Source organism: Babylonia areolata, chromosome 10 (genome assembly GCF_041734735.1).
Source record: "Babylonia areolata isolate BAREFJ2019XMU chromosome 10, ASM4173473v1, whole genome shotgun sequence".
NCBI lineage: Eukaryota > Metazoa > Mollusca > Gastropoda > Neogastropoda > Buccinidae > Babylonia > Babylonia areolata.
Window position 1 is genome coordinate 42,713,544 of NC_134885.1, and position 17,699 is coordinate 42,731,242.

Here is a 17,699-nt window from a genome sequence, read left to right on the forward strand (position 1 = left end):
CTTCTGTACCGTCGACCAGAGGCGAGCATCTCAAAAATCCCAAAAGCTGGATGTGATTCATCCTGGCTGATTGATTTTGCTTTTTTGAGAAGCCGCTTATATGTCTTCTAAAGAAGGTAGATCAGCCCCGGTAATCTTGGTGGCAGTTTTTACAATTCTGTTCAGGGCTGCAACTTCTGCCTTGGAATTGTTTCTGTACCAAAGAGTAATAGCTAAGGTTAACACACTTTCAATGACTGCTTGGTAGAAATCAACGATAATTTCTTTTTTATTTCAGATCAAAAGCAAGGGGTCAGATCTGGTCTTCCTGAAATCTAAAATTAATTCTTTTGTTTTTGATACGTTGAGTTCTAAGTTGTTTTGATCACACCAGCTGATAAGTTCCAGTACTTCTTCCCTATATCTTGACTCATCACTGTTCGTAATCAGCCCTTCTCGAGTAGTATCATCGGCAAACTTGACCATGGTGTTACATTCAAATACATGAAGTAAAATAATCACATGTTATTATAACTAAAACTGCCATTATATTCACACCCATCTCAGTATGTTAGAAAAACAAACAAAACTGAAACACACACACACACACACAAAAAGCATGGACAAACACACACAAATAACACACACACACACATACACATGCACACACACACACACACACACACACACACACACACACACTCTCTCTCTCTCTGTCTGTTTGTCTGTCTGTCTCTCCACTCACCTTGACTTCAAACTTGAGGTCTGGGTCACCATAGGTTTTCAATCTCTGTACCACACCATCCACACAGGTCACTCGGCTGTCACAGAACACAACATGTCTATCAACATGATTACAATACACAGGTCACTCGGCTGTCACAGAACACAACATGTCTATCAACATGATTACAATACACAGGTCACTCGGCTGTCACAGAACACAACATGTCTATCAACATGATTACAATACACAGGTCACTCGGCTGTCACAGAACACAACATGTCTATCAACATGATTACAATACACAGGTCACTCGGCTGTCACAGAACACAACATGTCTATCAACATGATTACAATACACAGGTCACTCGGCTGTCACAGAACACAACATGTCTATCAACATGATTACAATACACAGGTCACTCGGCTGTCACAGAACACAACATGTCTATCAACATGATTACAATACACAGGTCACTCGGCTGTCACAGAACACAACATGTCTATCAACATGATTACAATACACAGGTCACTCGGCTGTCACAGAACACAACATGTCTATCAACATGATTACAATACACAGGTCACTCGGCTGTCACAGAACACAACATGTCTATCAACATGATTACAATACACAGGTCACTCGGCTGTCACAGAACACAACATGTCTATCAACATGATTACAATACACAGGTCACTCGGCTGTCACAGAACACAACATGTCTATCAACATGATTACAATACACATTTTGTTCACAAATGCAAGTCAAAGTCTTGAACTTTCACAAATGAAACAAATGGTAGTCAAACCTTTTGTGCACATTCTCTAATTCCCGCTGGCACTTGTGTGCATTCCGATTCCCTCTGACACACACACAATTGCTCTCTCTCTCATTCCGTAAAGATCCGGCAAACAAATTCATTAAAGATCAATAAGCGCATTAGTTTCAATTACCAGTAGCAGTGACTGTGATGTAAAGAATTATGAACTTCTCTGAAGACTTGTTTTTATATTGTTATGTAGCTATCTGCTTTTAGACTCATTGCCATGTACACTGGAGTGTACAAACAATGATATTGTTACCACTACTCAGTTCCAGAGATAGGGAGAGAGAGAGGGGTTTTCTTGCTGTATAACTTCTCAATCAAAAGCAGCACCACTTGACGACATTCCTCCCACAGTCCTCACTCTGCTCCCTTACCTGCAGAACACCTGGGCCACAGAGCTGTTGAAGATGAGATTGCACAGACACTTCTGCGCCTCAATCATCACTGCGACACACAAACAGATCACACATTTACACACACAGACACACAGAGACACATGCACGCACACACACACACACAAACACACACACACACACACATGCGCGCACACACACACACACTCACACACATCAGCACAGCAGTACATACCCACACAGAGCAATATTTGTTGATCACCAAAATGGAAGAACTACAAATACCAGAAGATGCTCTGTGTGTGTGTGTGTGTGTGTGTGTGTGTGTGTGTGTGTCTGTGTATCTGTGTGTCTGTGTATGTCTGTGTGTGTGTGTGTTTCTGTTGATAAACTACATCTGTCAAGGGGCACATCACAGATATTCCACTAATAGGAGCAGTTCATGCATACAAACATCTCTTAACATGTGCACACATTTTTCTCCTTCATCCCATGCAAGACATCCACCTTCATCCAAAACTCCACCATCATTTTTCTCTCTCTGTCTTTCTCAACAAGTAAACAATATATACTGATGTGTGATGATGCTATTCTATTTCAGATCAGGGCCATATCTGAATGAAAATACGTAACTTACACAACTAATATCAATGAACAATAATTGGTATCAATTTACAATGACTGACATCAACAAACACGATAACAAGGAACGCCGTCTGATATTGACAAATGCGGATATCAACAAACATAATATTAACAAATACTTTCTAATGTCAATTAACGCTAACTGATATCAATAAACACATCAACGAACGCTGATAGATATCAACAAATACTAACTGATATCAATAAACATGATATCAATGAATGTTAACTGATATCAACAAACACTAACTGATATCAATAAACATGATATCAATGAATGTTAACTGATATCAACAAACACTAACTGATATCAATAAACATGATATCAATGAATGTTAACTGATATCAACAAACACTAACTGATATCAATAAACATGATATCAATGAATGTTAACTGATATCAACAAACACTAACTGATATCAATAAACATGATATCAATGAATGTTAACTGATATCAACAAACACTAACTGATATCAATAAACATGATATCAATGAATGTTAACTGATATAAACAAACACTAACAAAAAAAATAGTAACATATATCAATAAATGTTAACTGATATCAACAAACACTAACTGACGTTATATCAATAAAAAATATTATCAATGAGTGTTAACTGATATCAACAAACACTAACTGATGTTATATCAATAAAAAATACTATCAATGAGTGTTAACTGATATCAACAAACACTAACTGATGTTGATAAACATGATATCAAAGAACATTAACTGATATTAACAAATACGAACCAATATCAATCAACATGATCTCAACAAACGCTGACTGATATCAAAAAAAGCATTATCAATGAACACTCACTGATATCAACAAACACAGACAGCAACTACTAACTGCTATAAATAACCTTAATATCAATGAACACTATCTGATATCAGTGAACGCCGACTGATAACACCAAACACTGACTGACAACAAACACTAACTGATATACAAAAACTTGATATCAATGAACACTTACTGATGTCAACAAATGCTAAATGATATCAACAAATGCTAAAAGATATGAACAAACGCTGATATCAATAAAACCTGATGTCAACAGACACTTACTGATATCAATGAATGCTGATATATCAAATGCTTACTCAGTTACTGATATCAATAAACATGATATCAATGGACAATTACTGATTTTCATGAACGCTGACTGACATCAACAAACACTGATAATAAAGTTATATCAACAAATGCTAACTGACATCAACAATTACTAACTGATATCAACAGACACTAACTGACATCGGCAAACGCTTACTGATATCAACAAATACTAACTCAACTGACAATGCTTAACAAACGTGATATCAACAAATGCTTACTGATATCAACAAATACTAACTGACATCAACAAATATGATATCAACAAATGCTGATTTCAACAAATACTGATATCAAATGATCAACAAATATGATATCAACAAAATGCTTACAGATATCAACAAATACTGACATCATCAAAACATGATATCAACAAATGCTAACTCAGTTTCAATGAAGCTAGCCGACAGCAACAGACGTACCGTCCTGGTTCCCATTCTGAATGGTGACGTTCTCAGTGCGCTCCATGGCGTAGTACTCGATGCCGGCAATCTTGATGAGGAGGCGCAGGGCACGCTCGGAGGTGAGCGACTCCATGTGGCTCTTCTCGCGACTGAAGATGCGGAAGGCCTGCAGGCACGCCACGCACGTCCCCGGAGTCAGGTTCTGCTCCAGGCGGGCCAGCAAACCATTGACACATTTCTGGAACCACGTGTGTTCATACATATGGAAAGAATTGTTCCGATGCTGTTCAAGGGCTGACAGTTCCTTGACAGTTCCTTGTTAGTTTGTGTGATGTGCAAGTGGGTTTTCATGCCACATGGTGTTTTGGGTTGGAGAACAATTTTTTGTTTTCTGTGTGTGTGTGAGTGTGTGTGTGTGTGTGTGTGTGTGTGTGTGTGTGTGTGAGAGAGAGAGAGAGAGAGAGAGAGAGAGAGAATCTGCGCACTGAGAGAGAGAGTGTGTGTGTGTGTATTTGCGAATATGCACACAAACGTGCTCTTGTACACCATTTCAAGATGCAACTGTCAAGACTATTTGAAGTATTTCTTTTTAATAAGCCCACAGTTCTTCTCTTTGACTTCAAAAGTGCTGTCAGCAGCATCATGTGTATACACACATTTTCTGCAATATGAAGAGATGAACATCACATCAGCCATGTTCTGTACGCACAAGCAGAGCATGTCTGCTTGTACTTCTGATATCCTCAGTCTGTTGTTGAGAATGCAACTTCTTGACTCAGCCTGAAGTAACTAACTGGACAGTGCACACTTCATCTGTTCACAGCTTTGAAATGTTTGCTATATCATATATATATATATAATATCATAAGGACTTTTCTCCCCCCAGCATCATCAGGCAATCAAATAGGTAGAGGACGGGCAACACAGTCAAGCAGTTAAAATGCTGGATTTTCAATCTGAGGGTCCTGGGTTCTAATCTCGATAATGGAACCTGGTGGGTAATGGGTGGAGATTTTTCCAATCTCCCAAGTCAACATATGTGCAGACCTGCTTGTGCCTGAACCCCCTTCGTGTGAAATATGCAAGCAGAAGATCAATGTAATCCATGTTAGTGTTCGGTGGGTTATGGAAACAAGAACATACCTGCCAGCATGCACACCCCCGAAAAAAGGGTATGGCTGCCTACACGGCGGGGTAAAAATGGTCATATGCGTAAAAGCCCAATCGTGTACATATAGTGAACATGGGAGTTGCAGCCCATGAATGAAAAAAAAGAAGAAGAAACAGGTGGAAGATGACTTTTCCTCTGTGATCCAGTCCTCAATTAACAGTTTATATATATATCATACCACAGCCACCAATATCTCTAACATTTTTAAAGGTATCCGTCTTGTACATCCATCAAGAAACTACTTACTTTCTATCAGTTACAATATCACATGTGGCCTCTGGCAACCTAAACACTGATGGTTCTCTGCAGACTGCTAATAGTGAGTCTGCGATGGAGGAACCTGGGTGTGGTTGTGTATGTGGGACTCCAGATGAGTGGAAGTAATGGGAGTAATGCCACTGAAAATGGTGCAGATGATGAGGCAGCAAAAAAAGAAAAAAGAAAAAAAAGAAAGAAAAAAAAGAAAACCATGAGTACAATGTCACTCGCCGCCAAATTCTTCACCTGCACTTGAGTATACAGCCCAGAACATGCACCAGAAACATACAATAATCAACCATGAAAAATACAAAAATCAAGAACTGGTTCCTAACTTGGACAAACATCAGACAAGACCATGACCTAAAACCAGAAGCAAACAATGATGCAATGAGGTTGTCACATCTCATGACAAAATCAGATATGAGTACTAAACCCCCTCGTTCACCCATCCCATCTAGCTAGAGAGCAGTGTGGGTTGTGCGGTTTGCACGAGATACTCAGTCTGTCTCGGTCTCAGTTCAGGCTGTCACTGAACTGAGATCAGCCTCTTCCTTGTCAACAAATGACAAGATTCTGGGCTTTTCGCCCGCGACTGTCAGAGGAGGCAGCCGTGCCAGTCTTTGGCTCTCTTCAGGGCTGTTTGCCCGTCTGGACGCTTGTAGTGGGGATCAGTTTCCTCTGAGTGGTCGTGGTCTCTGTGTGCTCTGTGTGAACTTCCAGCTTTGGGGTAGTGGTACCTCTTCTGGAAGGTAAGAGGAGACTGTAAAGACAGTCCTAACCTGTGTTCTGTCTGTCTTGTGTTCATGTCCGTGAATGAGAGAGAGAGAGAGTGAATATTTAAGTAAATATAATACTTTGCTCTTTTATGTGCATTTGTAGGATGCGTATGCATTTTTAGACATAAATTTTATAAGAATGTGATAAAATATTTGTTACGTGTATTAAAGGGTTCAACCGTAAAATCTAGATTTAAGTTTTCCTTGTGAACCCTTTCAGTTATTAGTTCTATTAATGAGTGTGTATGTGTGTCACTGTATTATATATGATACATAAGCTAGAATATTCCAAACTACCCCCTTATCCTTTTCCGTTACAGTCCTTGCTCTTGGGTGTGGTTGTTGTCAGCCTTTTAAACTTCCGAAATAGCGCAGCTGAGTAAAATTGATCTATTCTGTAGCCCATGTGTTGATCAGGGAGGGGTTAAACTGAAATTTTGTAAGATTTGTTTTCTTTACGAATTCTGGGCTGGGTACATTTTTGGTTGTTTAATTGGGGTTGTCCAAAAGTGAATCCTACCAGTGGATAATAGGCAATATCCAGTGTTTTCAGTGTTCCCACTTTCGTGTTTATCCACGGACTTCCCTACTCTTCCACTGACCCTCCACTGTCTCCCCGGGAACCCCTCTGCCTGCCTTTGACTTCCTTGGTCCAGGCCTCCGTTGGCTGCTGCCGCCTGCCGCTGGCTTCCGTCGCCAGCGTTCTCTGGCCTGGCGCTCAGCTGTCTGGGTGTTCTGCTCTTCGTCTTCGTCGTCACTGCTCTTCGTCTTCGGCGTCACTGTTCGTGTTCGTCGTCGCTGTTCTTCGCGTCTGTCGTCACTGTTCTACGTCGTCGTAACTTACTGTTCGTCTTTGTCGTCACTGTTCTTCGTGTTCGTCGTCGCCGTTCTTCGTGTTCGTCGTCGCCGTTCTTCGTGTTCGTCGTCGCTGTTCTTCGTCGTCGTCACTTGCTGTTCGTCGTCGTCGTCACGACAGCATTAACGTTGTGCTTGTTTCCTTATCTTAAAGCTCTGTTGTTGTTTTTTGTGTGGGTTTTTTTTTTTGTGTGTGTGTGTTATATTTATCCATTGTTATTTAAGTGTTGTTGCAGCTGGGGTTGTGGTTATTGTTTGTGGGCAAGCTAGGTGTGTGATTAAACAAATGTACGTGAACCCCGGATTGTTGTAGTCTGTGTTTGTGTTGTCTGGGTGTTAGTGCTGGGCTGGGTGGGGGTTTCTAGTCCGCTCTCTTATAGAGCGTGACAATTTGGTGGAGATGCGGGGTACGTTAGGTTAGAGTGGGAGGGGGTTGGGTGTAATCGTTTTGTCTGTTACCTGTGTACATATGATATCTGATTAAAATTATGCTGTGTCACTGGAAGAATGTTTGGGTGAGGTTAAGATAGACACCTTACCTGTTCAAAAAGTTAGCTGTTGTTCAGGCACTTGATTTTGGCTGTTGATTTTGGCCGAGTTTGGTTGGCCTTTCTCGCACTTTGCGAGGGGGAGAAAAAAAAAAAAAAAAAAAAAAAAAACAGAAAAGGGGGGAAAAAAATGCCCACTCGGCGACAAACGGCTGCGGCCGTCACTCCCGGGTCAAAGTCCCAGAGGGATAAGTCGAGTACCTCTACTCCTTCTCAGATAGATAAGTCAGGTTTGTCTGGATGGATACGGGGTCAACTGAAAGAGGATGACCCAGGTAATCTGTCTGATGATGGAAGGAAAGGGGACACTGTTCCTCTATCTCGCCAGGATCTTTACACAAAATTCAAAGCCATGGGTGCTGACATGGGTTTGACTGGTGAGGCCCTTGCGCGGTTTGTGGTTGATGCTGCTGCTAAGGAGGAAGAGCGCGCAAATAGGGAGGAAGAGCGCCGTTACAGGCGCTGGAGGGATCACAGGGAGGATGAATATAGGGAAGAGGAAAGACGGTATAGGGAGAAGAGGGATGAGGAGGATAGGCAGCGGTTTGAAAGGAAGATGGAATTAAAGCAAGAAGAGGTCGAGGCTCAAATAAGCCAACCGTTTTCCCTTGCTCCTTACGATGGGAAGGGTGACTTCGACGACTTCCTGACCCATTTTGAGAGGGTAGCGCTTCTCAATAAGTGGAAGCCAAGTTCATGGGCAGCTCGCTTGGTAACCTTGTTACAAGGTCGAGCTAGGGACGCTTGTCTGCGAGTGCCTCCGGAGAGACTTCATGACTATGAGTCATTGAAAGCTGCTTTACTCCGCGAGTTTCGGCTAGATGCCCATGCATACTGCAAGCGTTTCCGATCGATGCGGAAGCTTGCAGAAGAGACCTTTATCCAATTTCTGGAAAGGCTTAAGGTCTGTCTGTCTCGCTGGTGCACAGCTGCTGGTCGCGATTACGACAGTGCTGAGGACTTAAGGGACTTGTTCCTTCAGGAACAGTTCCTAGCTACCCTTAACCCTGACCTCGTCAGTGAGGTTAAGCGTGAGGAACCAGATAGGGTGGAGGAGGTAGCACGCATTACCTCGAAGGTTGTCGGTGCCAGGAGAGCGGGACGGATGGCTGAGAGTGAGGCACGAGCCTCCAGGAAATCCAGAGATCATGGTCTTGGTGCCAAACCTCATGCGGAGCAAAAGGCCGCATCCCTTGGACAAAGTAGTTCCGCTCTTAGCGACAGCTCAAGGGGTGTCGAGAGAACCAGAGGAGTTACCTGTTTCCTCTGCGGGAAACTTGGACATGTGGCCAAAGAATGCCGCCAGCGGAAGATGGTTTCCCTTGTGGCACAGCCGAGCTTTAGGCAGCAGGGTTCCCATTTCCCACCTCCATCTCTTTGCGTTAACTGTGCTGCAAAGCAGTACTCGCCACGATGTGAGGCTTTCGTCAACGGGGTTTCAGTCCCGGCTTTGCGAGACACCGGAGCTCACATGGTTGTCGTTGCACGCCATCTGGTCAGTCCAGATTCTTTCACTGGAGCGACTGTCCGTGTGGTGCTGGCCGAATCGAGATGCACCTCTGTCCTACCCATCGCCAGGGTAGATTTCCAGTCTCCTTTTGTGGAAGGCAGGCTAGACGTGGCAGTAATGGAGGCTCCTGTGGAAGAGGTCCTTATTGGGAATACTGCCTGGCGCGAGGATGGCACTTCAGTACTCGTGCCCGTTTACTCGGACGCCAGTCTTGTGGGTGCTGTGGAGACGCGGGCCCAAGCAGCTGCCAGGGCTAAAGAGTTACCTCCCTTGCCTGTCAAGGACTTCCAGATCCATGTGTCTAGACAGGACCTAGAGCATCAGCAGGATAGCGATCCTGACCTGTGTCAAGCTCGGGAGCTGGCTGTGTCTAAAGCCGTCAAAAAGACACGATCTGGAGAGGTCATGTACTTCAGGAAGCAGGGAATACTGATGCGGCGTTTCAAGGACCATCGGGGGGAAGCAACCCAAATCTGTGTTCCTAAGGAACTGCGTTCCACAGTGTTGCTTCTTGCCCATGAAGCCCCCATGTCGGGTCATCTTGGGGTTAAGCGCACGCAGGGAAGAGTTTTCCCACATTTCTACTGGCCTGGCATGTGTGCCGACATTCGGCGTTTCGTCCGTTCTTGTGACAGATGCCAGAAGACGGTAGCTAAGGGTCGAGTCCCGAAAGTGCCACTCGTCAAGATGCCCCTCATTTCAGAGCCCTTCAGTCGAGTAGCTGTCGACATTGTAGGACCTATATCCCCTTCATCTGAGTCTGGCAACAGGTACATTTTAACAATGGTCGACTATGCGACCAGGTACCCAGAAGCTGTCGCTCTCAAACACGTTTCGGCTGAAACTGTGGCTGAGGCGTTGTTCACCATGTGGACACGAACAGGTGTTCCTGCTGAGGTTTTGACCGATCGTGGTTCTCAGTTCACAGGCAGTGTCATGCAGGAAGTCTATCGCCTTCTGTCTGTGCGGGGCTTGACCACAACCCCCTACCACGCTCAGTGCAACGGGTTGGTGGAGCGTTTTAACGCTACTTTGAAGGCAATGCTGCGGAGACTATCGTACGAGAAACCTCGAGCCTGGGACCGCTGGATTCCCGCTCTGTTATTTGCCTACAGAGAAGTTCCCCAGGAGAGCACTGGCTACTCGCCTTTCGAGCTGCTCTATGGGAGGACAGTACGGGGTCCCATGCAGATCCTCAGAGAACACTGGCTCCACCCTGAGAGGCCAGAAATTCAGACTGCTGCTGAATACGTGGTAGAACTGCGAAACAGAATCGCAGAGTCCTGTACCATTGCTCAGCAAAACCTCGAAAGGGCCTCAAGGCGGTACAAGGGTTATTTTGATGCCAAAGCAAAGCAAAGACAGTTCGCTGAGGGAAGCAAAGTACTTCTCCTTCGCCCCACCAAACAGAACAAACTGGAACTTGAATGGCAGGGTCCATACACTGTTCTGCGTCGTGTGGGCATCGCAGATTATTGCGTTCAGATTGGCGAGAAAGAAAAGCTGTACCACGCCAATCTGTTGAAAGAATACATTGAGCGCACTCCTCGAGGGACTGTGGCTCTGGCTGTGATTGAAGACCCAGAGGTCTGGGAAGGAACGAGAACAGTGGAACGCGACATTCCACTCATGCCCCTGGAGGCAACTGAAGGTCCAGAGGATGTTGTACTGGCCGCTGATAACTCCTCATTGAAAGAGGCCATTCGTGAAATGACTCGAGGGTTTAGGGACGTTCTCACTGACTTGCCTGCCTGTACGAACCTCGAGACATGCACGCTCAATCTCACCTCCGACACCCCTATTAGGGCTAAGCAGTATCCACTGCCCTACTCCCAACGTGAGACGATTCAAGAGGAGGTCCAACAAATGTTGAAGATGGGCGTGATAGAGCCATCCTCGTCCCCATACTCCTCTCCTATCGTCCTCGTAAAGAAGAAAGATGGGAAGGTACGGTTTTGCGTCGATTTCCGTCGCATCAATAAGATAACCGTGTTTGATGCTGAACCAATGCCAGATGTAGAGGCACTGTTTTCCCGGTTATCAGGGAAAAAGGTGTTCTCGAAGCTAGACCTTTCAAAGGGGTACTGGCAGATCCCCGTGGCAGTAGCTGATCGCCCTAAAACAGCTTTCACTACTCCTCAGGGACACTTCCAGTGGTGTGTAATGCCGTTCGGCCTCAAAACTGCTGGCGCAGTATTTTCCCGCATGATGCGGAAGTTAGTACTGCCTCTCAACAGCCCGGACGTGGACAACTTCATGGACGATGTTCTCATCTCCTCCGCTGATGAAACACGGCATCTAAGGCTCTTACGCAGCGTGTTTTCCCGGTTGCGTGATTGCAAACTGACAGCACGGCCCTCCAAATGTTTTCTCGGCCACAGGGAGTTAGACTATCTGGGTCACCATGTGGGTGCTGGGAAAATTTGGCCAGATGCAGAAAAAATGGAGAAGATCCGAGAATCACCTCGTCCCTGTACGAAACGACAGCTCCGAGGGTTTCTGGGCCTCGTGGGGTTCTACAGGAGGTTCGTTCCTCAGTTTGCGGAAATCGCTCTTCCCTTGACTGAGAAAACCAAGAGCAAGGAGCCAAACAAAGTTATCTGGGATGAGTACTGCGAGAGAGCTTTTCTGCAGCTCAAACAAATCCTCTGCAGTAGGCCAGTTTGCTGTCTCCCCGATCTGTCCAAGCCTTTCATACTGCGGACTGACGCTTCGAACGTGGGGTTGGGAGCTCTTCTGCTCCAAGATCAAGGTATGGGTGCTCAACCAGTGGCGTGTGCCAGTAAGAAATTGAGCCCAGCCGAACGCAATTACCCCACAATTGAAAAGGAATGCCTGGCTCTTGTGTGGGGTATTCAGAGGTTTGAACCCTACCTCTACGGGAAGGAGTTTGTCGTCCAGGTGGACCATGCACCGCTGCAATATCTAGACAGGGCCAGAACGGTCAGCGGCAGACTGACGCGCTGGGCTCTACAGTTGCAGCCTTTCTCGTTCAGGGTGCAAGCCATTCCTGGCAAAGAAAACGTTGGTGCTGACTTCCTCAGCCGTCTGCCAGAGTTGGATGAAATATGATCTGAACACGGCCCAGTTTGAGTGTTAACACCTGAATGAGGCAGCTGTATACTGGCCATGTGTATCGATCTTTTAGTACCACTAATTAGTTGGTAAGGTTGGCAATTCTATAATTTGCAATTCATCCTGTTATTCCAGACTTCATAGTTTTGATGTTGTTGTTGTTGTTGTTTTCGCCTTTTCCTTACATTTAGTTTCAGGAGGGCAGTGCCTTGGCATATGTCTGTTTGAGAGGACATTGTGGATGATACGGCAGTGGGAATGTGTGTTATTGTGTTTGTCATTCTGTGTGACATGCTTATAATTAAGTTTCAATCTTCGTTTGAACTTGTGAGGGGGGCTGTTGTCACATCTCATGACAAAATCAGATATGAGTACTAAACCCCCTCGTTCACCCATCCCATCTAGCTAGAGAGCAGTGTGGGTTGTGCGGTTTGCACGAGATACTCAGTCTGTCTCGGTCTCAGTTCAGGCTGTCACTGAACTGAGATCAGCCTCTTCCTTGTCAACAAATGACAAGATTCTGGGCTTTTCGCCCGCGACTGTCAGAGGAGGCAGCCGTGCCAGTCTTTGGCTCTCTTCAGGGCTGTTTGCCCGTCTGGACGCTTGTAGTGGGGATCAGTTTCCTCCGAGTGGTCGTGGTCTCTGTGTGCTCTGTGTGAACTTCCAGCTTTGGGGTAGTGGTACCTCTTCTGGAAGGTAAGAGGAGACTGTAAAGACAGTCCTAACCTGTGTTCTGTCTGTCTTGTGTTCATGTCCGTGAATGAGAGAGAGAGAGAGTGAATATTTAAGTAAATATAATACTTTGCTCTTTTATGTGCATTTGTAGGATGCGTATGCATTTTTAGACATAAATTTTATAAGAATGTGATAAAATATTTGTTACGTGTATTAAAGGGTTCAACCGTAAAATCTAGATTTAAGTTTTCCTTGTGAACCCTTTCAGTTATTAGTTCTATTAATGAGTGTGTATGTGTGTCACTGTATTATATATGATACATAAGCTAGAATATTCCAAACTACCCCCTTATCCTTTTCCGTTACAGTCCTTGCTCTTGGGTGTGGTTGTTGTCAGCCTTTTAAACTTCCGAAATAGCGCAGCTGAGTAAAATTGATCTATTCTGTAGCCCATGTGTTGATCAGGGAGGGGTTAAACTGAAATTTTGTAAGATTTGTTTTCTTTACGAATTCTGGGCTGGGTACATTTTTGGTTGTTTAATTGGGGTTGTCCAAAAGTGAATCCTACCAGTGGATAATAGGCAATATACAGTGTTTTCAGTGTTCCCACTTTCGTGTTTATCCACGGACTTCCCTACTCTTCCACTGACCCTCCACTGTCTCCCCGGGAACCCCTCTGCCTGCCTTTGACTTCCTTGGTCCAGGCCTCCGTTGGCTGCTGCCGCCTGCCGCTGGCTTCCGTCGCCAGCGTTCTCTGGCCTGGCGCTCAGCTGTCTGGGTGTTCTGCTCTTCGTCTTCGTCGTCACTGCTCTTCGTCTTCGGCGTCACTGTTCGTGTTCGTCGTCGCTGTTCTTCGCGTCTGTCGTCACTGTTCTACGTCGTCGTAACTTACTGTTCGTCTTTGTCGTCACTGTTCTTCGTGTTCGTCGTCGCCGTTCTTCGTGTTCGTCGTCGCCGTTCTTCGTGTTCGTCGTCGCTGTTCTTCGTCGTCGTCACTTGCTGTTCGTCGTCGTCGTCACGACAGCATTAACGTTGTGCTTGTTTCCTTATCTTAAAGCTCTGTTGTTGTTTTTTTGTGTGGGTTTTTTTTTTTGTGTGTGTGTGTTATATTTATCCATTGTTATTTAAGTGTTGTTGCAGCTGGGGTTGTGGTTATTGTTTGTGGGCAAGCTAGGTGTGTGATTAAACAAATGTACGTGAACCCCGGATTGTTGTAGTCTGTGTTTGTGTTGTCTGGGTGTTAGTGCTGGGCTGGGTGGGGGTTTCTAGTCCGCTCTCTTATAGAGCGTGACAGAGGTCAACACCTCTGCTTCTGGTATCCACTGAGTGAGAAGTTGTCTTCAAGACAAATGCTGCCACCTTCAGTTTTTCCATCACCATCACACACAGCCATGTGATAAACTAACCTCAGCAACAGGCACTGAAGCTGACACCACTCTCATCACCATGCATCGCATGGCCATCTGTGTCTTGTGACATCATTGCCCCCTTAATTGCATATGACCTCCAAGAGAACAATCTCATAAACCATTCCACACCCATGTGACAGTCAAGTGCACATATGCCAACCTCAAAATCTTAGCATAAGAACAGATGATACATAAAAATCAGAAACAAACTGATATTTCAAGGAATTTTCAGGAACACACTATATTTTTCTTTTTCAATTCAGTGTGACAACAACAATCATCATGGCCACCATGACTGATGAAGAATCCGCACTTGCTGAGAGTGCAACAACTTCAGTTTCCTTTTTATGTCATTGTAAACACTGTTCAATGTATTCTTTCATGAAGATCTGACAGCTTTTTTTGTTTTGTTTTTTCAGCATGAGTTTCCTCTCCATCTTCTGCACCAGTCTCACACATTCATTTGGAACAGCTTGCCATCTTTTCAGTGGAGTGTGCTTCCTCCTTACTTCACCTCTCCCATAGCCAGTTATGAACTTATGCTCATGTGCAAACTGTTCTGACTGCATCTTTCCATCCCCTGAAAGGTTATTCCACCCATGAAAAAAGGTGCATCAGTTAGTTTCTTTGTTGTTGTTTTTTCCTTAACACATGATCCACACCCACAACATCAGAAACCTGCACTGATTTACACAAATTCCCATTAGAGAATTTCATTTTCTTAAGAAGGCATCACTGCATTGGACAAATCCATACTGGTAACACCACATCTGCTAGGCAGATGCCTGACCAGCAACATAACACAAAGCGCTTAGTCAGAGCTTGAGTGCACTGTGTACCTATATGACTGGATTTCTACAGAGTTTTGCCAGAGGACAACCCTTTTTGTTGCCACGGGTTCTTTTTCAGAGTGCCAAGTGCATGCTGCATATGGGACTTTGATTTACTGACTCATCCTAATGACTAGGCGCTCGGTTCGATTTTCCAATCAAACTTGGGAGAAGGGGCAAGAAGGGGACTCAAACCCTGACAGTCAGGAACACTGCATTGGCAAATAAGTGTCTTAACCAATCTGCCACCTTCATTCACATGTATGCAAGTATGGAACAAGAATGGGACTATGTCACCAACAGGACAGTATTCCAGTTTTTTTCCACCCAGCAGCAGTCTAGTGGACTGAGCTTCAAGTTGGAAAGCTCGCCCCCTCAGCCCCCCCTCTGCTCCACCCCCCCCCCCCCCCCAAGCCGCCCCCAGCCCAATTAAGATCAATTTCTAAATGTACACAAATATGCACACAGATGCAAGACATTCTATAAACAGAACACAGCACAGCCAAACACTAACACACCATACAACACGACACAATGGAGCAACACACATTATAATACCATACCGCAAAACAGATCTATCATTCTATGCATGTATGGTCTGCAAACAAAGTCATCACAGCTGCTCACCTCTTTAAAATCAGGCTTCAGATCAGGAAACGCAAACACCCGGTCATTCTGAAAGCAAAACAACAATACAAACATATGATCATAAACTTGTTCCTGAAAACTGACAATTCCATGACACGCATAACTGACATGACACAATTTCTTGAACATATTGGGGCTTCTGAAACACTGGAAAATTTTAAATGAATTCTTCAACAACAACAACAACAATTTTTTTTTTTAATCTATCTAACACACTATAATACTAACCCCACTAATGATAGCATACACTATGTATTACATAGGTATGTATTCATGTGTGTGTGTGTGTGTGTGTGTGTGTGTGTGTGTGTGTGTGTGAGAGAGAGAGAGAGAGAGAGAGAGAGAGAACTGTGTGTGAAAAATAACACCTAAGAAAAATATAGACATTTTTCAAATCATTATTCCTGATATAATACCAATATGTCAAACAAACAACAACCAATCAGACCACAAAAACCCCAAGAACAAAAAACTAAAGATGTTTCCTTACTGTACTCTCTCTCTCTCTCTCTCTCTCTCTGTCCAATCTATACCTGTTATCCTAATCTGTCATGTCATCCACATCCCTGTCTTGCTGAATGTGTGATATTTCTAATCTTTTCCCAGTTTGTCATTTGTTCTTCATCCACCAAATATACTTTGAACAAGACAAAGAAAGTCGGTCTTTATGCACTAAACGGTGCAAAAATCTTATCGGTTTGCTTTTATTTTTGGGAGTGCGCGAAAGCCAAACTCTCTGCAAAAATAGCATTAACAATTCATTAGAGCTATAAATAGTCCTGCGGCCACACTGACCTAAGAGTATGTTTACGTGATGCTGTCCGTTGACAGGAATAGCAAATAAGAACAGACATTTTAGAGTTCTAACGCCTATGTTCACCTTTGATCATTATTTTCTGACATATGAACTATACGAATCACATCAGAGGGCAAGAAACCTGCTAACAAATCACACATCAAACACAAAGCAGACGAACTTACTGCGGCATTGAAACGTTTGAGCATGGCATCAAGATCTGCCTCTGTTCCAGACTGCAAGACCTGGACATCCGCTTCAGACATCATTTTCAAAGCTTGTGCAGATTCCGTATGGAAGATTGACAAACTCGAAATGAAACAAAATCACAACAGATACTATTCGATCAGAGCTGGACGCATCGCAGAATAATATTTTTGTTTTTGTTACTGATCAACCAAAGACTACGGCATTTTCATTTCCTCTTTGCGCACAACATTCATAATCATATTCATCTCTGGTACTTCGCTACAGATTGGGGTCAATATCAAAGACTTTACGCGAACCACTTTGAGGGATCAGTTATACAAGCAGCAGCCATAAAATTGTTTGGATGCATGTTTCCAGTTCAGTTTCAGTTTCTCGAGGAGGCATCACTGCGTTCGGACAAATCCATATATACGATGAATATCAAACTCATTATGGCTTACCTGTATCAAACACATTTACATAGCTACATAATGTCTGGGAACCACAAACATTTGCTTTCTTTTTTTCTTTTTTCTTGCCAAATGAGGAAAACAAATGAAAATGAACTGAAATGACTGACTGACTGACTGATTGAATGCATATATATACATTTCACGGTACATGCTTAAACAATAGTATACAAAACTTCTGTTCGGTCTTCAATTCATTTTGCTTTGATCTTATGGCACTTTACCTATAGATCGAGGCTTGAATGCACACTGAACCCCGTGACTATACTGTGTCGAAAATGAAAAGACAAGCTGGACATTTTGAACATCCTCTGTCTGTATAATGTACCACCGCCGTTTGTCACAAATTTGATTGTGCAAAAACACAATAACAACCCAGATTACCATTATTCAAGAGCCGATAATATATATTCCGAATATAAGATT

The 17,699-nt window shown here is 43.9% G+C and overlaps 1 protein-coding gene across 1 annotated transcript in view; it reads right to left on the reverse strand.

Annotated features, from left to right (window-relative positions):
• Positions 1 to 17,049, reverse strand: part of LOC143287017 (chaperone Ric-8A-like) — a 44,009-nt gene extending 26,960 nt beyond the window's left edge. The window contains exons 1-5 of the mRNA XM_076595025.1: positions 16,800 to 17,049; positions 15,798 to 15,845; positions 4,079 to 4,298; positions 1,906 to 1,975; positions 725 to 800 (exon numbers count right to left, since the gene is read on the reverse strand). Of these exons, the coding sequence (XP_076451140.1) occupies positions 725 to 800; positions 1,906 to 1,975; positions 4,079 to 4,298; positions 15,798 to 15,845; positions 16,800 to 16,883 (498 nt within the window). The 5' untranslated portion in view covers positions 16,884 to 17,049. The remainder of the gene's footprint in view (positions 1 to 724; positions 801 to 1,905; positions 1,976 to 4,078; positions 4,299 to 15,797; positions 15,846 to 16,799) is intronic.
• Positions 17,050 to 17,699: the final 650 nt, after the last annotated feature.